The sequence below is a fragment of the Oryzias latipes genome, chromosome 13 (assembly GCF_053564925.1).
Source record: "Oryzias latipes strain Hd-rR chromosome 13, Olatipes_Hd-rR_3.1".
Classification (NCBI taxonomy): Eukaryota; Metazoa; Chordata; class Actinopteri; order Beloniformes; family Adrianichthyidae; genus Oryzias; species Oryzias latipes.
Window position 1 is genome coordinate 26,188,426 of NC_136249.1, and position 23,127 is coordinate 26,211,552.

The following is a 23,127-nucleotide window of genomic DNA, read 5'->3' on the forward strand; positions in this document are numbered from 1 at the left end:
ATGGATTATGTGGGTTAACCCATTAAAATGGGCACTCAACATGGTGAGCGTACAATATAAATATACTGCAGTGAGTAGTGAAGGAATTCAGACACAACCAAAGTTTATCGTCAGGGACTTTTCCACAAATAATTGGCAACAGACCAAAAAATGAAACAAAGATTTAAAAGAAAAAAAATCGACTTTTTTTTTAACATTCTAAATATGGTCAATAAGACCTTCTATGTCTTTAATTTTAAAATTGAAATGTACCATTTTGACAGTACATAGCTGTTTGAATCCACAATTCCAAGATCCAGTGCCCTAGAATTTCCCAGAGGTCTCTGCGAAAACCAGTGTGCATCAATGCTCACTATTGGCACATATAAACCCCAATGCACTGGATTTGAATGATTTTTCATGTGAAAAAAAATGTATGTTAATTTATTTTTGACAAACCATCCACATTTTTTTTATACAAAACACAGAGGATTTATTAATAGTCTTTGTAAAATGCTCCTTTTTATTAGGTATTTACTTTAGAAAAAAATAAGTAAATGTAGTGAGCATGGTGCCAGAATTACTTTTAAAATCCAGCGCACTAATAATCCTGCACTAGTTTTTTTTAAAAAGTAGTGAGAGAATTTGGACATAGCCTTAGTTGCAGATTTTTCCAACATTTTCCAGGATTCAGTTTGGTTTCTGGATAAAATCAGTCAAGAAAGCTAAGAAAATATTAAAGTAATACCCGAATTATGTGAATCTCTCCAGCCATAATTTTCCTGTGATCCAGTGCACTGAATAATCACATCAAACGATAAAATGTTATTCAGCACAGACACCCTTTTATTTGGACATTAAAGCAAAGAGAGGACATTATGTTACAACAGATTAAACAAACCATACTTCAGAAGAATGTTTGACAAAGACTGGATGCAATTAATATATTTCCATAATTCAATGTAGAAGAAAACAGAGTGAAAAATCCTCTGAGAACTTTAAAGCATGTCTGAAGGGAGGCTTGTAATCTTCTAATCCTTTGTAATGTTGTAATGGTCTCTCCAAGCTTATCGACCCTAAACTAACTTGCCCAGCAGAGTTCAATCACAGATAAAAATGGACCACAAATAGAAATGAAATCAATGTTACCTGTGCAATTCATCCATCTGCTGCGCTTTCTGATAAAAAAAAAATAAACACCTGAAATCCAAATAACCTGATGCAGCCTTTAAAAAAGACATTATTCTTAAGTGAAATATCCACTCTGAGAACATAAAAAAATCCATAAAAATAATAAATATTCCTGGTCTTGCTAGACCATTGATCCATAAACTTATTGCCTAACCACAGCTGCAGTTGAAGCAGGAGGCGACTGTATCGGCTGCAGGAACTCTGAAGTGAAGACGGCCTCGGCGTACTCCTCCACCACATCCTGGAACTCTGTGGCTACATCATCCAGCACCTCCGACAGGAACTCATCTGCCAAGCTGGGAAACAACAATAAGCATGAAAGATAAGAGACAGCTGATGAGAAAAGTTTCTGAAAGTTTAAGAAAAAACAAGTAATTTAATTTAATCTATAATGCAGGTCACAACCAAGGTTAACTCAAGGCCCCATACAAAAAGCCAGAAACATCCAGAGCTAGATTCATAAATAATCTAGTTCAGTCCAGATGATTTCTTTTATTGTTTTAATAGTATATTTATTGAGTTTATGAAAGTGACCAACAGATTACATCAAAGTGAAATCCCCTGGTGAGCCAACAAACGGTGACAGTGGGGAGGAAAACTTCCAACAACTGGAAGATTAAGAGAAAACATCCAACAGAACCAATCAGTACCGTCAGATGTGATTGGTTGGGATTTGAGAAGATTAGAAAGAGACCAACAAACAAAATACTGGAACATCTGCGATGAGACAAAAGAGATCAGTTGTTAACCAGAACCACAGGAAAAACAGAAAAAAAAGAAACTTAAACTCAATATAACATCTGTTATAAAACGACGTAGTCACCGGTTACAAACTGTGTTATCGGTTTAACGATTCATGGACAGAAAAGAGTGCAGACAAAGAACAGCAACGTCTGTTTTTACCTAAAATCACTTGAAATCATTCAAGTCTTGGAGTTCTGTAAACTAATAGATAAGTAAAGTTGAGTTTCATCAGCATAACAACAGAAATGTATGCTGTGCTGCCTAATATCATGAAATCTTATCAAGAGAAAACAAGATTAGACCAAACACAGAGCCAATGGTACACCATAAATGACATTGCTGTGTTCGGAAACTTCTTCAATTACAGGAACAAAATGGAATCTGACAGGCGACTTAAAGCCATCCCTAAGCATTTCCTGTAAGACCAACCTGTCACAAGAAAAGATAGATGGCTGGTTCCAACTGCAGCAGGTTTATTAGCTCTGCTAAAAGTCTACAAAGCTAAATCCGGGTGAGGCAGGCAGGAGTCGATAACGGGCATGAGTTCATCAGAGGAGAGACGGGGTAGTCAAGATCCAGGCAAGAGTCAGGGCAGGCGGCAGGTAAACAGAGTCAGAAACAGGGTCAGGAAACACAAGATCAGGTCCAAATATTATGCTAGGTAATGAAGGTTTAGTGACACAAGCAATACTTCACACTGAGCTTCACTCAGTGCAGTGTTTAAGTAGACTGTGGTTCATTGAGTGAATGAGAGTCTGGGAGATGAAGTGCATTTAGTACTCTGGAGACGGCCCCCGCCGGTGACCAGAGAGGGAGACAGAACTCAGATTTCTGACACAACCACATGTTCTAGTCACTGTTAAAAATGTTATAATCATTTTTTAAATGTAGCCCTGAGATCTTAAAACAAAACAAAAAAGAAGCTGGAAGTTAAAATTCAGACTTTTGTTTCATTCCAACTAAATTACAACATCATATATGTGCCTTAACCAAATAAGCAATAAGAAATGTGTCTTGTATTATGTGTTTTACATGTATACTGCATCTACTTAGCTATGTCTATTTATGGTAAGTACATTTGTGTAAATCCAGAAAAGTATGGTATATAAAAAATTTATTACTTACGTATATGCCAAAGTGTTATATAAATCCATAACTACATCACACAGAATTCTAAATCTGAAAATTATCATATCTATCATATGAACTAATTTCTTTTAACTGCTTCCGTGGCTCTTGCTCGAAGGTTTTAAGAACATAAATGTAAGAAATGCACAAAATATAAAAGCAAACCAAGCTCTAAAACCACGTGAAACTTGAAAAGAAAATGCAAATTTCGAGCCTGGGGTCATTTTCTGCAAATAGCAGGGGGTGCAATTAGTGCAGATTTTCCCTGACAAATATACTTGCTGAGGCTGAGAGTGGAACCCAGAAAACTTTGCAAGGTCTCCTTCAAAGAAAGACGTGTCATAAAGAAAATGCCTAAAAAAATTCAGAAAAAGATCCTGGTGCAAATATGTGCACAGATATGAGGGCAGGAATGAATGAAAAGGTATCTGAGGAATTTATTATTGTTATTCTTTTATTACAATTCAATGAGATTAAAACTGGATAGAGAATAAGTGTGAAGAAATATCCTTGTGAACTTAGTTTAATTGTTATGAGACATTATTGCTCAGAGTCATTCCAAGCGCATATTTTTAACACCACTCAGAAAGTGGACTTTCATATCTATCTGTAAGTTAATATTGCAGTCAGTTCCTCTCAATTTAAGAATCAGAGCTGTGAAAAGAAGTGCTTCAAGGCTGCCTTCTCAGTTTCAGCAGCGTTCTAAAGTAGATGAGTCTGTTAACAGACGAGTTGATGGAGCCCTGGCGCCAACGCAGCACTCCACTGCTCATTACCTTCTCATCACGTTCTGTGGAAGAACAGCTGAGATGCACGTGAAGACGTAAATGTGCCCTCCATCCCCAAGAAGACTAAAATGATCAGGTGTTTCTCCTTACACTGATAAAGTATTTGCCTTAGAGTGAGAGGAGAACAAAAAATATTCACAAACTTTTGTTCACTGATGTGCCTGTTAGTAATAAAGGCATCACACAGATGCTAAACGGAATATAAAACACACCTCTAGCATTCTTCACAAAAAACTAGAACTGCTTAAAATTCAAAAGAAAAAAGGTTTATCTCCACTCCTACAAAGTGCTGATCTTCTTCTACCATGTTTCCACTGCATGACCACTATTAGGGATTTACAGACAGGAATTCATGCTAAAAAGCTCCTAAGTACGGTAGCCTAATTTCTGCAAAGATCCTTCTCCTGACTCTTCCGACTGCAATAGATTCAGGATTTTATTCCTTAATGATCTAAACGCTGCAAGACAAAAAAACGCTTTTCTGGAAATGTTTGAATTTAAATGGATCCTATTATTTCACATTTTATTTTGTTTCCTAGAGAATTTTCAAAGATATGAATTAATATAAAGACTTTTTTGAAATAAAATTTAAAAAAAACTGAATCATTTTCTGTTTTCTGTTTTTACTGCATCACTGAATGATTGTTGTGTGTTGAACAATTAAGAGAAATAACTAAAAAACAATTATTTTCGTCCTAAGTAGTTTTATAACTTCCATCCATCCATCCATCCATCCATCCATCCATCTATCTTCTTCTGCTCATCCGGGACCCGGTTGCCCTTCTTTGAACCGCCACCTTAACGTGGTGGAGGGATTTGAGTGCTGGAGTGACTTCAGGGCCTATGCTGTCTGGGACTTCTGCCCCTGGTAGGGTCTCCCATGGCAGCCAGACAACGAGCAGTTCAGAAATCCTTTATGAGAAGTACAATCAAAGATTTTGTAATGTTGCCGGGATTGACGTTACTGAGGCCCCACCCTGAAGCCAGGCCTGGGGTTGGGGCTCCCAGGCGAGTGCTTGGTTGCCGGGGCTCCTCTCACGGGCACCGGCCGGGTCCAGCACGCAATAACGACGTGGGATCACTCTCCAGTGGGCCCACCACGAGAGCTGAAAAGGGGTCGGTGCAATGTGGTTTGGGTGGCAGTCGAAGGCGGCCCAATCCTCGGTCATGGAACTTGGCTTTTCGGAGTTTTATAACTTTGGAGTGAAACTCAAATCTGCCACAGTCTCCACTCTACACAGAATGGCTGTAAGACAATCTTCTTGGTTCACAAGTAGCCCCAGTTCAGTTCTTTTGCTTTGCGTTTTTTAGATAACTACCTTTACTGCCAAGACCAAGTTCCTGAAATTTTACTTATGACCCTTAGTGACCTTTCATGAGCTCATCGTATTTCTGTTCCTGATTTTTATAAATGATCAAGGTATTAACCTTTGAGACTATGGTCAAGATAACTTCAGGCAAATCCTGCTTTCTAGCCCATGTGACCATAACTGCTGAGGTCTGATGTCAGCAACAACTTTAGTTATCCTAAATCCAAATTTGTGCCAAGAACAATTTAATTATATTCTTTTATTTTTTCTGTTAAATATCCTAAAATATTACGTTGTCAACATTCACCTGCTTACATACGCACTTGTCTATACACTATTCTTTTGTGCCTATTTATCATTGTTCATGTTCAAATGCTAATTTTATAACAAATACTATAAAGACAGTTGTTGTCCATCTTGTTTTTCACCTATGATTGGTGGGGTTGCTCCAGACCAACGATCCCGCCCACAACTCAGAGGTACATTTCTAATGAACTACAGAAACTTTGCCCTAAAAAACAACTGTTTTTTCCTTTTTATTTTGGCTGAAAATGGCATAATCATAACAAAAAAAAATACTAGAAACGCTATTAAAATAGATCAAAAGATGATCGGAGTGAGTCTTTAAGAAACATCGTAAAGATGTACCATTCATAAGTCTACGTGTAATTCAAGTTTGACACATTTAAACACTTTCAGATGTATTCCCTTACAATGAAAAATCAAGACACGGAAGAGATGGAACAGCTTTACCTTTCTGCAACAGCCCAGGGGTTGAAGCCGCCAGGTGCTTCATGAGCCTTAGAGCGCACAAAGGTGTCGTAGTTGTCCTGGTAGTGGCGGATGCTTCTCAGCATGCTGCTTGGCACTGAGATAACAGTCCCTTTGCTCCTCTCCAGCGGCCTGCGGGTAACGGTGCTGCTCGTGGGTACCTGTTCAGATTGGGATGCCTGGTCTGTCAGGCTGCTCTCAAACAGGAAGTCGTGACTGGAAACATAAGATAAACCCGGTCATTCAGATCTATAGAGGATTCTTCGAAATGTGAGTACACTGCCTCTTTTACTGAGCAGTAAATAAAAATATTACTTACTAAAATGTTTGTGTTCTGTGTGAAACAACTAAAGTTTTTGCTGCAAAACGTATTAGCATATAAAACAAGCAGGGGCTCAGCTGGGCGTAGCAATGGTGTGACGTTCTAATCCTGTCTGCTCAGAAAAATCCGCCTGGCTCTTGCCACTGCACTCTCTGGGCTATACTGAGTCCAAAACAAAGTGCCTTTTTCTTTTGTGCTCTTGGCTTCAGCTGAATTTGTTTCAGTTTTAACCACAAGCGGTTACAAACCACACAGTAGCACCAGCAGCCGTAAATATCAAAGCACCAGGGAGGTCAACTCTTTTTCAAGTTTGAAACGGGAGAATTTCTTTTCACCTTGAGGACAGAAGAAGCACCAATTGAGTATCCTGCAGACTCTGTGCTTACTTTAGAATTAATATACAAACAATGTCATATACTTGTCATAATCACTCAGCAACTGCAGGGCCAAAAGAGGATTTGAAGAATCCAAGAAGATAGACTGGCGGTTATTTTTGTTCACCTCAATTTTGTCCTCCCATTTCTTGATTAAAGATCCAGCCTCTTACAGACCGCTGGCACAAGCAAAAACCTGGCTAAGGATGCTGTCATGAACAATATATTAAAAATGAAAGAAGGCTGGACTGATGAGGAGTAGGATAAAACCAAAATTGGCTCAGACATGAAATGAAGATGACTGTTGTGAGTCTCAGCATGGATGCAGAGAAAAAAAAAACAGGCTGTGACCAGGAAATGTTTAGTCTCTCTTTCATCATGTTGCATTGGGGTCATTGTGAATCAGATGGAAAATGACTGAAGCTATCACAACTGCAAATCTTCCATTTACTGGGAAATGACATACTTGGCCCAAGAAGAAAGCCAGATGAAAGGTTTGTCATGCTGCAGAGTGGGGCTTTCATCTTCTGCATTGATTTCTCTGACCTGGCGATGGAGCCGCAGAGAGCCTGTCGAAATGATCACGATCTCCATTGGCGCTACTCGCTATATATACAGTAAATCTTATCTTCCACTCTGCTGATGAGTTGAAAGGTGGACCCTCTCCCTGCATTGTCCCTCCAACTGATGCTGTTTTGGAAAAAGGAAGTCAAGGGGGAAAGCAACCTTCATCCTGGTGAAGGTTGATTGAAGAGAAAAACACTGGCATCATGTAAACAACTGGGAGCTCCTGTCAAGATGGGATTTGCTCAAAATTCAAAAGATGGAGAGCTGCAGTAAAAAAACAGATCAAAATAGCATCCTGCATGAAGCAAAAATGAACCTACTGTAAATGTGAATGGTGTTTTAATAAAATTCTCTCAGAAACCTCAGTGCATGTGTTATTATTTAACAAATACAATTACAACACATGTTTGAAATATAGAGGAAAGGTTTATTTCCATCATGAAGCTTATGAAGCAACATAAAAATGCCTTTTATGTGTGACAGTACAGGCAGAAAGTTCCCTTCCTCTGTGCACGATACTAGACAGCAAAACATCTCTGAGGGCTGAAAAATGTGGATAATATAAACTAAACCAAGGCTGAAACCACACTCATAATGATCTCTTCACACATTTGCTGCTCTGAATTCCCCAAATTAAACCTACTCTCTGCTACACTGAGCATGGGTCAGGATTAATTTAATCCTACGAAGATGCAAAAGCAAACGGTTTTTAACCCCCAAAAAAATCCTGCTAAATCTTTTTTAAACATTTGTTGTATTCCAAGGTCAGCCTCAAACGAGCCCGAGGTTTGCTGTGAAGAGTCTTTAGTGTCCCTAACCGTGCAAACATATTCTCCCAAACACAGAACAGAGACGTCCTCTTTCGGATCCTCTGTAAGTGTTTATACAACACATACTCCACCGATTACGAAGCCACTGCCAGGAAAACTGTGATCTTCATGGGCTCAACAGTGAAGCTCAATAAGTGTTTACTTTTATCTTCCCAAAAAAGAATAAAAGTGAAAAAAAAATCGACTGTGGTACTCACAGGAAATAGGCGTGTTTTATAGATATGTATCCCTAAATATACGGTTTTTGGGGAAGATTTTAAAAGGATAGCAACTTAGATCTGTGACCTCAATTCTCTATTGTCCCCACACAAAAAACAGAGTATAGATAGAATCAGAGTTTTGGCATTCAAGTACAGAAAAGTCATTATGCCGAACAAAATGATGCTCCGTCTCCACTCACCTTCTGCTTCTCAAATGTCATCCCACACCTTTTCTCTCAGAGCTTTCTCTTTTTGCATGCAAATTGCTCAGTTATGGCAAACAATGCATTTGGGATGTTCTAGCAGCCTTGACTTCTGACCATCAGACAAACCTCAATGAGTTTATCTGCAGGTCAACGTGAGTGATCGCATCTTATTTTAGAAAAGCCCTCTCAATGTTAATCGTGCAAATAGATACATACGGATGGACCAAATGGATAATAAAAGAGTCCAGGAAACGGATGCACAGGTGTATTCTAATCTGTTAGAAGATCCTTCTGCTTGTAATGGCAGTTGGCAGGTTTTACTGTGAACCGGTGGGATCGTTATTGAGGTGGAGGCGGAGCTAATGCACGCCAACAACGTGGAAACGTTTTCCTTTCGCAAATATTACAATTTAAAGCAGGTCAAAGAAATCTTAGCTGTAAAATGTAAGCGGAGACGGTTCGAATGGGATGCTTTGGAAACCCTTTTTACATCTATAAATAAATTGATATCAAACTTAAGATAATTGGTCATGACTTGATTGGAAAAATTAGAAATTAAAAAGTAAGAGAACATACACTTCCATATTTTCAAATCCAGATAGACATGTAAACGAGGGCATTATAACTCTTAATCATAAATAGATATACTTGTACTTATACATACAGTACTCGACACACTGAATCAAATAAATATGAAATTGTACAAAAGAGTTTAAATTATGTCTTGAAAAAGGCGTGGGAAGAAGTGAACTTATATAATGTTATCCACTATTTTGGTTTACTAACTTTTTTTTTACATAGTTATGATAATCCAGTTCATAACTTCCAATTAGAGTTATTTATAATTTTACCAGTCCACGTGCAGATCATATATCAAATAACAAACAATATATAATATTAATTATATAAAATAACAAAGATGAAGTGCGTTTTGACAACAAATATTTGACAAAAAGATATTACATTATTATAAAAGTAATTATACATCAAACAGTTAGATATCAAAATAGTGTGCTTGTGGAGTATTTATTAATTATGATTAGAAATGATTATTGCATTAATTATCAATAATTTAGGGATGCAATGATTCACTGTTACTACAGTTTGGTTCACTTTTAGTCTCGATTTTGAAAAATCCTTTTTTTATATTGCCAATAAAGAAGAAACAATGAAGAAAAACCTTTCAGTTTGCTTGTACTAAGCTTGGTGTTATGTAGTAAAATAATATTAACATAACATTATAATAGAATATTATATATAATATAATAATATTACATTTAGCAAAACATGTTTGATGCTTTTAATGTAAACATATGCAAATGAATGCAACACAGTTAATGTTGCAAAAGTCTCTATAAAAAGGAAATCTTCTAGTACTTCTTAGCGTCTATAGTCATGGTGAAATATCAAAAAAAAATCTAATTTGAAGAAGTCTCAAAGCCACTAAAGTAGCTAAAGGCCAAATTCTTCTAAAAATATGAAAACGGCCATGCAAGGTTAGCCACAAATTAGAATTCAGACTTGATCCATGTCTGGAGCTAAAGATGATTTTATTTCAGGATGTATCTGAGGGGCAATGTCTCTAGATGGAAAACTGAACCCAAGGTACGTTAAAAGTGACAGGCTAACTGCGTCCAACTCAACTTGCCTGTAGTGTCCTGCTGGCTCGTCTGTGTCAACAACTACAAGCTCATCCATTATCTCATCTCTTTCCCTGCAAGTTGCTTACTAATGTAAGCAGCTGAGCAGATGCAGCCCAGGCTCCATCTCTGGAGTCTGCAGCCAGAGTCAGGAATAGACTCTGCCCTGGGTACGGTACCCACCGAGAGACCTTCGTCTCCATTCCACCCTCCTGGTGGAACGGTGCTTCTACACTACAGTACGGGCTTGTACTTACAAGAAAAACATCCAGCACTTGTTTTTGTGGAGTCTCGTGTCTAATTACACCAACAGAGAATACCAGCAGGGATGCTGGTAGAGTAGGATCCAACAAAATGTTCTCAGCTAAAAAAACAGTAGACTGAAAGTGACCCAATGCTAAAATACATAAACTAAATTCAATTTATAAATATAATTGCTGAAATGATTACCGGTAAACATAACTAAATAAATTAGTGAATTAGAATGTATTTTTCAGACTAAATAAGATGGTAGAAAGTTACATAGATCACTAAATAATAATAGGTTCTACCAGTTCTAGTCAAAAAATAAATAAATAAATAAAAGGACCTAGAAAACAACAACATACCCAACATCCAAGGGTTTCTCGAGGACAATGTCAGCTGCAGAAGTCTGCTTTAACACTGGCCTTGTGAATCTAATTGGCTGTGGAGAGGCTGGCCTGGAGCCCGGGACCCGGCGCTGGGATCCTGGGAAAAACAGGCATTAAGGAGGAGAGCAGGGGGGAAATGTTAATGCATAAAAGCAAGAAGATGAGCGAGGGACAGCAAGATGGACAGATGGAAAGAAGAGCGTAAGATGGACAGATGGAAAGAAGAGCGTATAGCGTCAATGACAGACATTCACCTTCGTGTCTGTTTGTATCACTACCTCCATCTACAGGACACACTGCAGAAAGAGTTTCAGGGCTTTGCTTTTAGACCAGAGGATCCTTCTGAACTAATTTACCTTCTCGGTTCCAGTAAAGAGGGTCTGAGTAGGTGATAGAAGCGAATCGTCTTCTCACTTCCTCCTCATCTCTCTGCTCACACAAAAAACAAAGACCTGTTTTCATCCATTCAAAACCATTAACAGACCAAATATAACCATAATCAGACTGTAGATGATGCCAAGTAAATGTGATATCTATAATAATTAAATATTCTATGTAATTCCAGTTTCCAGTTCAAGCATTAAAAGAGCAGCAAACTTTTTATCAGTAACTTATTGGCTGATTTTGCCTCCACCCCCAAATACCTAAATGCAGCTTATTTTCATTAATCACTTATTAATTAACACTGGATTAGATGAGGAAGTTACATTTTAAACTACAATTCATGACAGTGAAATGGAAAATCACGAAAGCTGTAGTCTTCATTTTACATAAGGAAGCAGCAGACACATGAGCCGCCACAACAGCTGACTATAAATACCTGTATCTCCTCCATACGAAGCAACATGCTCTCCAGGGTGGAGGCTGGCAGCCCACACAGGGCCAGGCCCTCAAACCGTCTGTCTGCCTCAGCTGCCCGTGCTGCCGTGTCCTCCGAAAGATCCTCCAGGAGCGCCTCGCTGAGCCGTTCAGCACCGCCCGCCGCCTGAGCAGGACAATGTGTCTTCAAGAGTAACCCCAAGTCATGCCCTCAAAGAAGGCCCAAAAAATAAATAAATAAATCTACAGGCAAGTAAACATGTGGTGACAGCAAACATCTTTAGACCTTCTCTGAAAATCTATATTTATTATGGTCCAGAACTATGAAGTCATTAGTACGAAATTCTTACTAAATGAAAAGTTTCAAAAGCAACAAACTTTAATTTGTTGCAGCGAGCTAACTGAATCCTAAAGATGCATTGATCTGGTTTATTTTCTCTTCTATCTGCTTTAGCAAAGTAACAATGTCAATTGTGATGTGTCTTTACCTTTTAAGATGGGATACAACGCAACAAAAATCAAAGAGCTATTGATTTTGCTGAAGTAGATGTAATATTGAAAAAGGCTCATGTAAGTACTGTTTGGTGAGGGAAAATGTGTTGAAGATCCTCCATCGTGGTTCTCACCTGAGGACCCTTTACAAGAGGCCGGGTCCTCTCTTTGCTCGTCTTCTCTTTGTCAGATGTTTGAGCTGAGATGACTTCAGACCTTTAACCAAAACACACAGATAAAAAAACACACAATTGAACTGCTTCAATTGAATTTACAGTTTCTAAATGGTAATATGGTACACTGTTTAAAAACGGTAAAATGGTAACTGGCATATACTGCATCCTGCCATAAGACCTCCTACCCAAGACCTAACCCAACCCAACCAAACCATTCAGGACCAACTGGCAGCACCCAAAGCACAAGCAGGCTTCAAAAATGTCAACCATCAGCCAACACTAGAACCTGAGGCGGTAGAAGGACAGGCCTGGAGGTAAGTGTGGCCCCTGGCAAAAAGGGGCTCAAGCCTGCAACTCTTAATATACAAAGGCATGATGGGAAGTAGAAGAGCAAATGTTTTAATTTGAGTTAACACAGACGAGCTCAGCTTATCATGTTTTGCTTGATGGATTTCGGGAGAAAGAGAATGATTTTTAATCTGAGCGTGTGCAAAAAAAATGACAATATAAGTACGAACACACTAAAGTGGTTACAGAGCTTTACAGCTGTGAAGAGAACTCACTTCACCGCGGCCTGATTCTGTCCAGACATCTCTCTGAATCAGCACTTCCACCAGATCAAAAAATAATAATAAATACTAAGAACCATACCAACAGCATGACACAGGGGGCTGCAAAGGCATGTCTGCAATATTTCGGATTTACTGTCAAATCAAATTCTAGAGAGGCTGAAGAAAGGAGAACGGAAAAAATTTTTGTTCAATTAATAACCTGATAACATTATTTTATTGGTAGCAACAAAAGTATTGTTTCACCAGATTATCTTTTTGCATTTCATTTTTTTTTTCTTGAGAAATTGAAATCTAACCAGGACAAACTGACCTCCACAAAGCCTCCATGAAGGTTATTGTGTCATAAACACGAACACTGAAGTGAAACTGCACGAGATGCTCTTATTGATGAGCTCGGCTGTTTAGTAGATTACTTTAATCGAATGATTCATCAGGTCATAAATCATTCGGTTCTCATCAGGTTCAAAGAGATTAACAGAGATTTTAAAGAATTAAATAATAATTTAAAAGTGTGCTGCAAAAAAAAAAGTAACTACACCCTGAAAATGTTATAAAAATGAGGAGATAAGACAATGTGTGATGCTACTAATCAAATTATATTGACAAATTGATAATCAGCAAGTGACAGTCACAAAAAAGCCACATTTTAAGGTTTTTTTTCTTTTATCTGTAGCTCTTGTATGCTAAAATGGTGCCAAGGAGGACAAACATGAGCATTTTTAGGAGCAATTGTTGCTTCCATCAGTCTACAAAAGTTTATGGGTGCATTTCCATATAATTGGAGTCCAGGATTCTATAAAGAGAAAAATATACACGTTTGACAGTTTGTGTTATCTTGCCCGTAGCTGTTGGCTAAGTTAGAGATGAGCTCAAGGTCAGAGCGTGCAGTAACAGATACATATCTGCCTTTACATGACTTATTTATTGTGTTAATTATAAGGACAACAGAATATAAAAATTAAGAAGAAACAAGATTAGGAAATACTTGTCTGGAAGTTTTCCATTGAAAAGAAAACATAATTACTCCTGATTTAAATATAATGACTAGTATTTCTTATTTGAAGCTGTGTTTTTGTTTCACATAAACATTTTTATGGAGCTTGTATTTTTTAAATCTATCTCACTGGTCAAAATCTCTTGTCCATGAATTCAAAAGTGATTCCGGTTTGTTTTAATGTTGATAAAAATGTCATTTTTGTTGTGAGTGTATTTTTTTTTTATAACTACTGCTAACTTCTACAATGTGACCTTCAACTTACCCTTCAGACCTCAGATGTATACCAATTAGAGTAATTATATCAGTGACATACCTTAACCTCTGGATGCGTTCAGCCTCTTCTATAGTGAAATGATTCAGCTCCTTCTGTCTCTGCACAGTCAACTTATCCAGCCAAGCTTTCCTGTACCAAGCCAGCAATCATACCATTAAGCAAAACTCAAGCCTGATTAAGCTTTTCACATGAATAACTTATAATCCTTGTCTCTAAAAATCAGACAGTTAGTCACTGATTAATAGGAAAGCACAACCGTAGCAATTAAGATTTGATTAAACAGAGCCATGTGTGCAACGCTCAATCAATGAGGCTCATTGCACCGAAAGCAGGCCAACTGTTAACAACTTTTAGAAAAAAAAAGACCTCAATCTAGCGCGGATCTGGATTCATTTATTGGAAAGAATTAACTATGAACAGAGTGTTGCCTGTGGGGTCGAACAAGTGGGGTCTGACATAAGCGTGAGAAATGACTCAGAGTGTGGAGAAGGAAAGAGTAGAGAAAGCAGGGCAATAAATAACAATGGAGTTCATTTGGCATTGAGCTTTTTTTAACAGAACAGAAAAAAACTGCATTGTTTAATGGTAACATGTTTAAAAAGCAGAATTAAAGTACCAGATTTTGATATAAAAATATGAAAAAAAAAACAAAAGCAATGATAAACCCACCTTAATGCTTCGTTCTGGGCTTCTTTTGCCTTAGTTGGGCTCAGAGTCAGCTCTGTGTCCAATCCACCCCCCACCTGCTGCTTTGGGGGGCTCAGTGGGGGCTTCACTGGAGAGAAGAGGCAGCGAGGCTCTGATATCCCTCTCTGAGGAGATCTGCTGAAATGACAGCAAAGTGAATACATTATAAAACACAACCACAGAGAAAAGCAAAACCAAGAAGGCTAAAGATATGAAAAACTTCAGAACTCACACCTTAGGAGTTGACATTCACTTCATTTTCTATAAAGATCATTGAATTTGAAACTTTCTTTTTCAAACTGTAGCACAGGATCTTCAGTTAAAGAAGCACTCTAATGAAAACTGTTTTTAACATGTTCTTGTTGCATTTTTGATCATTTTTGTTCATCATGATGGAGGACATTAATGTTAGCTTGGGTTGTGGGAGGCTATGAGCTAGCGGGAGAGAGTGTAAACAAAAAGATCATGGGAAATGAGCGGAGGCTTACTCCTGTAGCATTTTGCCTAAAAACACTTTTACAATGGATCAATAGATGATTAAAGTTGGACTATAAGATGAATAACCTAAAGTAGACTTTTGTTTTTACAAGAACTGCAAATGTCTACATAATACTCATACACTATTTTATGGTTTACTACTGAAAAAACAAGAAAGTGTTAGTATTATGCAGTTATTTGGACCCTAAATGTGGCACTACTAAAAATAAACAGCCCTTTGTAAACACAGCAAAACACTAAAAGTAAAAAATTAGAAACAGATTATGTCCTCTTTAAAGCATACATGTTTTTAAGAATTCCCTTTTTTATAATGTATTTTATATTTTACCAAAAAAAATATGATGATAAAAAGGAAATGCATTATTTGGGCTTTAAAGGGAAGAATAGTAAGGGCGATAAATGCACAATTTGAAACACTTGACTGACATGTTTTGTGACCTTTTTTTGGGCTGTTGTATAAAGGTGTCAGAGATAAAATTTCATCTGACCTAAAAACTAACCCTAAGGCACATTTATGTTAAGTGCTCTCTTAACAAAAAGAAACTTACAAGTGTAAGCGTTATTGGTTGAATGCTGTAAAGCATTCAACCCTTTGTTTTTTCCTCTTATGCTATCTTCCGCCGTTTTTCGGCACTTAACTCCATCTACAATTTTTAAGCTATTTTAACCATTCAACTTTTAAAATGTTTAGCTCTTCCAGCTTATTCCTGCCATGACTTTTGGTGTTTCAAATCCTTCAACTTTTTAAGATATTCCAGGTTTTCTTCGAATTTTTGCCCTATTTAAATACATTGGGAAGTTGTGGTACAAGAGGCTGCCAGTTCAAGACCCCGTTCGGACACCTCAAAAATTTTTCAACTATTCAACTATTAAAATTTTCATCTCTTTCAACTTATTCCAGCTTTGACTTTGAAATCCTTCAACTTTTCAAGATATTCCCGGATTTTACAGGATTTTACAAGATTTTGCTCCATTAAAATACATAGAGAATCCTTGAAACCTTTGTTTCTTTCAACCATTGTAACTTCAACATGCCTTTAGCTAGAAACACCGTTCAAACATTAAACTGCTTATTATGGGATGGCAACACCAACTACGGTTTTGCGGCCATTTTGTGCCTAAATGTGAGGCGATTTTAAACTTCAGTTTTTACCTATTTTAACCATTTTACTGTTGCAATGTTAAGGTCTTTCAGCTTAATCCTTTCAGCTATTACTTTTGGTCTTTCAAATCCTTGAACCTTTCAAGATCTTCCAGGATTTTCCAAGATTTTTGCTCCATTTAAATACATTGAGAATCCTCGAAAACCTTTGGTTCTTTCAACCATTGTATCTTCAACATGCCTTTAGCTACAGACACCGCTCAAACATTAAATTGATCACAAGGCTTTGGACTATAAAATACGTTTATAAATCATTATGGGATGTCGACACAACCTACTGTTTGGTGGCCATTTCATGACAAAATCTGAAGCAAATATTGCAATAAACTTCATGCCTGGAACTGAACATATTGAAATTCACTGGATCTGGACATATATGGAATGTGGGCGTGGTTAGCAAACAAACTTCGTTGCTAAAGACGTCCAAAGGTTTACTTTTTCCGTTTTGTCTGAAACTGACGTCGATTTGTTCGTCATCCCCAGGCGACCCAAACATAAATTGGTTGCTATGGAGATAAAATCAATAGAAAAGCCACCATTTTGAAAAAAGTTGTTTTTCTAATTTATAACATGTAGCTTTTACCAATATGATTCTCTCAAACAATGTGTTTTTTTGAGTCAGTTGATGATGTTGATGCTAGCACTTTTAGCCATTTTAGCATCATCTTCAAATTTTCAACAGGACATCCATTTTTTCAACAATTACAGCTTTCATGCTTAACTCCGTCTACAAATTTTGACCTGTTTTGGTCATTCTACTTTTACAATGTTCACCTTTGACTTTTGGTCCTTTAACTTTTCAAAATATTCCAGGATTTTCCAGGACAGTTCAGCCATTTTTTCAACTATTTCAGCTTTCATGCTTAACTCCTTCTACAATGTTTGACCCATTTTAGACATTCTACTTTTACAATGTTCAGCTTTTTCATCATATTTCTGCTTTCATTCAGCAATACAGCATTCAACCCTGCATTTTCTTCTGGAAATGCAGCTCCTTCTAGTTTTAACTGCATTTAAATTTTTCTCCAGTACAATGAAACCTTAAATCATTTGCAGTAGATGTCAGAGCCTAAACTTACCCCACCATCTGTTTACATCTCATCTCTGAAGCTAACTTAACAACTACTCTCCTCCTCCTCATCTGACCAGCCTCTGGTCCTTCATCCAAGAGCAGAACTTTAGTTATGTAAGGAAATTAATCATCTATTTGTCAGAGGGCTGTGTTATTTTTTTTTCAAAGCAAATGTGTCATTGGAAAAGAGATAACAAACCCACCGCTGTGGAGGTGGAGAGTGGGGGGATGTTGGAATCCAGGGCACTGAGTGTTGCTTTTCAGGGAGCTGGTTCACTCGGAGCCGAGAGGAAACCGTGGGCTGCTGGAAGCCTGCGCCTGGAATCTGAATATACAAATGAATATAACTTACATTGAGTCTGTTTACATGGACTTCATGTTGTGTAATCTGACCACTGCGAATCAATTTAACAGTAGTTTTAACCAAATGCTCTGTGGTTTTACTGTAAAATAACACCATTTTAGTTTTGATTATTTAATATTAAACATCCAGAGTCTTAATTACATGAGACTTTCTCTTTTCTGGACGCTGCTCTTTGCTGGAGGCAGCGTTTTTCTTAACTCGTCCCTGAAGCTTCTTTAGCTCCCTCTGCTGGGCGACGAGGCGCAGGCCAACGTGGAGAGCATCTCTCCTCCTGACAGGCTGGTGAGAAGTGGGAGAAGTTCTTCTGGAAGTGTGAGGTCCCATTCTCCTTTCTCCTGTCACAGTGGAAGAAGTTCAACTTTGAGTTAGGCTTGCTCAAACTACAATGGTTTTACTAAATACTACAAAAATAAGTCAGCAATAACAGATTTACAACAAACCTTCTTTATCTATCTATCTATCTATCTATCTATCTATCTATCTATCTATCTATCTATCTATCTATCTATCTATCTATCTATCTATCTATCTATCTATCTATCTATCTATAAAAGCAGAAGTTGGCTGCAAAACAAATAGAATATAAGATTTTGAATATCAGGTTCAAGGTGGAGAGATTTCAATAATGGGTGTCAGCGGGTGCTAACTGCTCATAAGATTAAACAGCAGGAGACAAAAGGCCTGAGTCATGAATTTGATTTCTACTTCTTTCACCTATTGACGGCCGAGAGCAGCTGGTTAAGCACAGCAGGAGACCCTCACTCAAAAGCCTTGAGGTAACTTCCGAAAACACAAGAGACTAGTTAAACATAATCCCTTTGCGGTTTTAAGGCTCCGAAAGCAACTCGCCTAAAACCATAGAGGGACTCATAGACACCTCAAAAGAAGGCAAAGCCATTATTTAACCAAGTGTACTAAACAAATCATAGTATTATTAGTTCAACAACCATGAAACCCTTTCAGAAAAGGTGGGTAATGGTCTAATAATTCATTTTTTTACCCATAAAAAGAAAAACCAAGTTTATAGTGCTCACCATGGAAACCTCTTTTGGGCTTTAAGGGAGGTCTTCCAGCAGCTGACATGCTGGGACCCTTGGGTGCAGGGGAGGGTGACATGCTGCGATGAGGTAGCTTCCTATGTGGAGAGTATGCATGGTTCTGCCTCTTTTCATGCAAATGTTGTTTGCTGAGGACAGAGTCCAAAGTCTGCAAAGAATTTAAAGATGGTTCAGTGATTAGGGATAACATTTGAAAAAAAAAAAAACACAATTAAATACCACTACCTAATTAGACAAAATCCTCACAAAGGTAAATCATTTTTTACAACAAATAAATAGAAAATATTTGCCATAAAACGCCCTGGCAGATGTGATTTCACGACTGCTGTGCCTCATTCAATTAAAGGACTTTGCAAATGCTTGCATTAACTTTTGCTTTTTCTTTCTGAAGGTTTTATTTACATCATATTTTATTTCAAGTGACAGGAAGTAGTTGAAAATGGTCAATGGATTTCAAAGTAGTAGATAATTTTTTCTAGACATATTCTAGAAAAATCATTGTCTAAACCAGGGATGGGACAGCTTTTTTGACTCGCTGGGGTTCTAAAATTTAACAGAAGGGCTGGACTAGGAGCAGATACGTGGAGTGTTTTGGTAAGAAAGAAAAAGAAAGAAGGGCAAAGACATGCTTTAATTCTGATTTAAAATTGATATATACTTTTTAAAAGTAAGCATTTTGGAGATTTTATTTTGAAACTGTGGCTTTTGCTCTCATTTTAGTGCCAATTGCAACAATTTGTTAATTCCCTCAAAATGCAAACTTAGAGAAATGCTGCATTCAGAAAAACAACTCATCTTCCAAAACTAGATGAAAGCAAAATAACTTTCTGCACCTAAGCAAGGGTTCATCAAATTGTAGTGCACTATCTATGGGGAAACACCAGCATTACAGTAGATAAATATGATTTATTCCGGGCCATAGTTTTCCTTATTACTAAAATAAGTCTCTTCAGACGTGGACCAGCTTTAAGTTTGATCTTGAAGCCATAGACTGCACAACACAATTGAAGTCAGGAAATTATTCATTCTATGGACACAAGAGACTTTTTGTCAAAACCTTTATACACTTTTAGGAGTATATTCATGCCATAAGGTCCTAAAAATTATAGAACAAAGTCAGAATAAGAAAAAAAAATAGTTTTCCCCACAAGCCAACTTACAGGATTGTAATTTATGCTTCTGACCTCTAGTTTCTGCAGAATGTCTAGAGCAATTCCAGGCACAGCTGAATCCTGGTCCACTTCGACTTTTGCTGAGCACAAAGACAGCTGGCGAAGCAGCTGCCCGAGTTCTTTGCAGTGAGGGGGCACCTTGCTATGAGACACATCTGAGAGCTGGTGGCTAATAACCTGTAAGGCTCTGAGAGCTCCACGGTGAGCAGCTGCAAGCTTGTTTATGGCGATGGCCTGAAAGCAGAGGAGACTGGCAGTTTATTTGACAGCTTTTTTGATCCGTTCACTCTGGACTGTGATTGTAAAAAGAAAAACAGAAATTACAACATAAAAAAAACATCCCAGTAAAAGTTCATATATAAAAAGACACCATAAAATTTTGTTATATTAAACAAAAAAGTATTGATAGGGAACATAAACATCCATGTCATACTTTTACCCCGATAAAACCGAAAACACCAAATTGCTGTCTGATCTTTATTTTCATCAATAAATCATAGATGGCTCTTAGCTGCAATAACTGATGAAGACCTGCCTTTTTAGTGTCCCATGTTTTGTCTGCTCTTAAATTTTCAATATCTCGTCGTATCTCTTTTACCTGCAAAACAGTTTGACAGAAAACAGTTAAATATGGGGCTGCTGCTAAACTTGGCAGGTAAACAGCAGATGTAGCCTTGATAAATGTCAGTAAACCAGTAGCATGTGATTAAATAATCAATACTTGTTGCTGAAGGACATAAATGACTTGTGCTGAGCGGGCCGCCTGCTTCTGTCTTCGCATTTCCAACTTGGTTTGCTCCTCAGGTTCAAACGGTTCCTCCACGTTCTCCTCTGGTGTTGCAAACAACACACAATCATCACTTTTAGAATTGTATCCATTTAGATTTAAAAATAAAAAACATAAAGAAAATTTGGACCCAAAGACAATCAATCCGTTCATTTAGATATTTGATCAGATTAACTTGTATGTGACAGTAGAATGGACAATAACAGGATTTTTTTTCCTTTTACCTCTGTTAGCCAATTCTTCTACTTTCTGTATGTACACTTCCAGTTCGTTTTGGAGTTTCTGGATCTCTTGGCTTAGAGGTGTCCGTTTGTCTCCTTTTTTTTGGCCTAAGCCAGAGTCTCTGGTTGGAGGGGACTGGCCAGCACGAGGCAAAGACGAAGCCGGGTATTTCTGTGAAATGTGCTGCTTGGTACCCGGTCGAGCTACCTTCTCTTTTGGACTTGAGACTTTTAACTTTGTTTTGCTTGGACTGGCTGCTAGTTCCTATTGAGATATACACAAAAAAAAAAACATTTAGTGCTTCCATGGACAAACCAGCAGTTCCTTGGTCGAGAGAAAATCCCACCAAACTATTCCAGATAACCAGTTGTTTTTTTATTAATTAATCACAAGTTTTGAACTAGCTGTATGTTTACCTCAAGTAGCTCCACATCACTTGTTTCAAAGTAGGAGATCTCTTGCAGAGGTTTGAATCCAATGTTAGCATGTGACTCAAAGCGCCTTCGTCTCAGATCTTTTTTGGCCAACTTCACAGCCGCCTGAAGCCTCTCCTCAGAGAGCGCTGTGAAGCCGAGGGAGCTTCTGCTGCTTCTCCCATTCTCAGCCTCCTCTGTCCGCGGCAGAAGTTTTTCAATCACAATTGGAGCTGGAGGGCCGACTCTGGTAGCACGGTTGATCGCACTCGCTGGGATGGCTTCATTAAACAAAAGCTGTGAACAAGAAGTCAAAATATAATCCCCCTAAAACAGCTTCTAATACTTTGAAAAAAACATTTTAAAAAATCACCGACATAAGCCACAGACATATAACATGAATGGATTTGCCACCATTTTTCTTCTTATTGTTACTTTGACTGGTGGTTACAGCAGAGGAAGAGCTCAATTATATATTAGAGTCAATAAATACTATAGTCATGGTATAGTCAATTGTTCCGATTGTATTCTGGTACATTTAATTTTTGATAAGGATACATATATAAAATAGATCCCTGGCAATGGCAAGCTTTTGGTTTACGGTTATGTGTTTGTCAGTAAATGGTCTGAGTGTTTTCAAATATATTTTCAAAGTTTTAAAGAAGTACTTGTTCCTATGAGATCCATTGGTGCATGTTAAAAATGTCAAGTACAATGTGATTTTACATTTCTATACAAGAAATAAAAATAAAATCTAAACTTTGTGTTATCGTAGACACCTAAATATAAATATAGATATATTAGAAAATACTGGCTTTTGGCCACAGGCACAGGGAAAAATATTGGTATAGGACAGAAAACATGATATTGGCCCATCTCTAACAAATATCCCATATTAGACTGCAAAGGACATTCAAGACTGTACATTCATATCTCTCTCTCTCTCTCTCTCTCTCTCTCTCTCTCTCTCTCTCTCTCTCTCTCTCTCTCTCTCTCTCTTTAACATTATTGGATACCATATACTTTTCTGGTTAGTAATATATGTGCACTTGTTTTTATTTTATTTTGTAAATACAAATCCTGGGTTCCCAAAGAATGCAGTGAACAGTCAAACAAATATTTCTTCCTTTACCTTATTCGTCGTTCTGATGATGGCAGGATCTCCAACGTTTACGTTGAGGTTAACGGCAACCCAGGCTCTATTTAGATTGTCCTGTCCAAGGGAATTAACAGGTCCGGCCTGCACGTGCTGTGTGGTCATTTTAGGGTAAACATCCTCGAATCCAGACAAAACATAAAACTATTCTTGACTAGTGGTGGTAATGCGTTAGCTAGCATCAAGGGTAACCTCGTCTCTAGGTTGATTTAGCAAACGGTATCTTTACCCCAAACTCCTCCGTTATGTCGTGTCGTCTCCGGTTAATATATTGTGTTCTAATATATGAATATACTGTTTATAGGCGGAATTAAATATAGTTTAGAAGGGAAGCTGTACATGTTTACTGAAGCTTAGTTTAAAACGGCGCCATGACAACAAAAGACGGAAGTAATTTTTTTTACGTACGGGTCGGCAAAGACGACAAAAAGCTTGATTTTGATCAAACACAATTAAGATTTTTCTTTTCCAATTAAGGTCCTTTATACAATTTTATTGAAAATGTTAGTCTAAAAAATTAAATT

The 23,127-nt window shown here is 37.7% G+C and overlaps 1 protein-coding gene across 14 annotated transcripts; it reads right to left on the minus strand.

Moving 5' to 3' along the window:
• Positions 1 to 802: 802 nt before the first annotated feature.
• On the minus strand, positions 803 to 22,977 carry kiaa0753 (KIAA0753 ortholog). Of its 14 annotated transcripts, XM_078929417.1 has the most exons (18): positions 22,833 to 22,977; positions 22,580 to 22,696; positions 21,451 to 21,744; positions 21,037 to 21,298; positions 20,747 to 20,856; positions 20,561 to 20,623; positions 20,038 to 20,259; positions 18,830 to 19,001; positions 17,937 to 18,130; positions 17,635 to 17,756; positions 14,682 to 14,834; positions 14,052 to 14,141; positions 12,128 to 12,209; positions 11,503 to 11,667; positions 11,039 to 11,111; positions 10,659 to 10,779; positions 5,894 to 6,127; positions 803 to 1,466 (listed from the first exon to the last, which is right to left on the minus strand). In XM_078929417.1, exons 5-18 carry the CDS (start codon positions 20,804 to 20,806, stop codon positions 1,313 to 1,315), a joined length of 1,905 nt encoding a protein of 634 aa, XP_078785543.1. In that variant the 5' UTR covers positions 20,807 to 20,856; positions 21,037 to 21,298; positions 21,451 to 21,744; positions 22,580 to 22,696; positions 22,833 to 22,977; the 3' UTR covers positions 803 to 1,312. The 14 variants fall into 14 exon arrangements, 10 of the variants coding, with proteins under 10 accessions (XP_078785543.1, XP_078785540.1, XP_078785537.1 ...); XR_013647073.1 differs by having other exon boundaries at positions 5,894 to 6,072; positions 22,580 to 22,847; XR_013647071.1 differs by having other exon boundaries at positions 5,894 to 6,072; positions 11,503 to 11,685; positions 22,580 to 22,847.
• Positions 22,978 to 23,127: the final 150 nt, after the last annotated feature.

Coding starts and splice junctions, on each gene's coding strand:
- kiaa0753 (XM_011482400.4), bottom strand. CDS start 22,708: ATGACCACACAGCACGTGCAGGCCGGACCTGTTAATTCCCTTGGACAG. Junction 18,131..18,829: donor GCCCAAAAGAGGTTTCCATG/GTGAGCACTATA, acceptor CCACTGTGACAG/GAGAAAGGAGAATGGGACCT. Junction 11,112..11,502: donor TTCGTATGGAGGAGATACAG/GTATTTATAGTC, acceptor TTGTGTGAGCAG/AGAGATGAGGAGGAAGTGAG.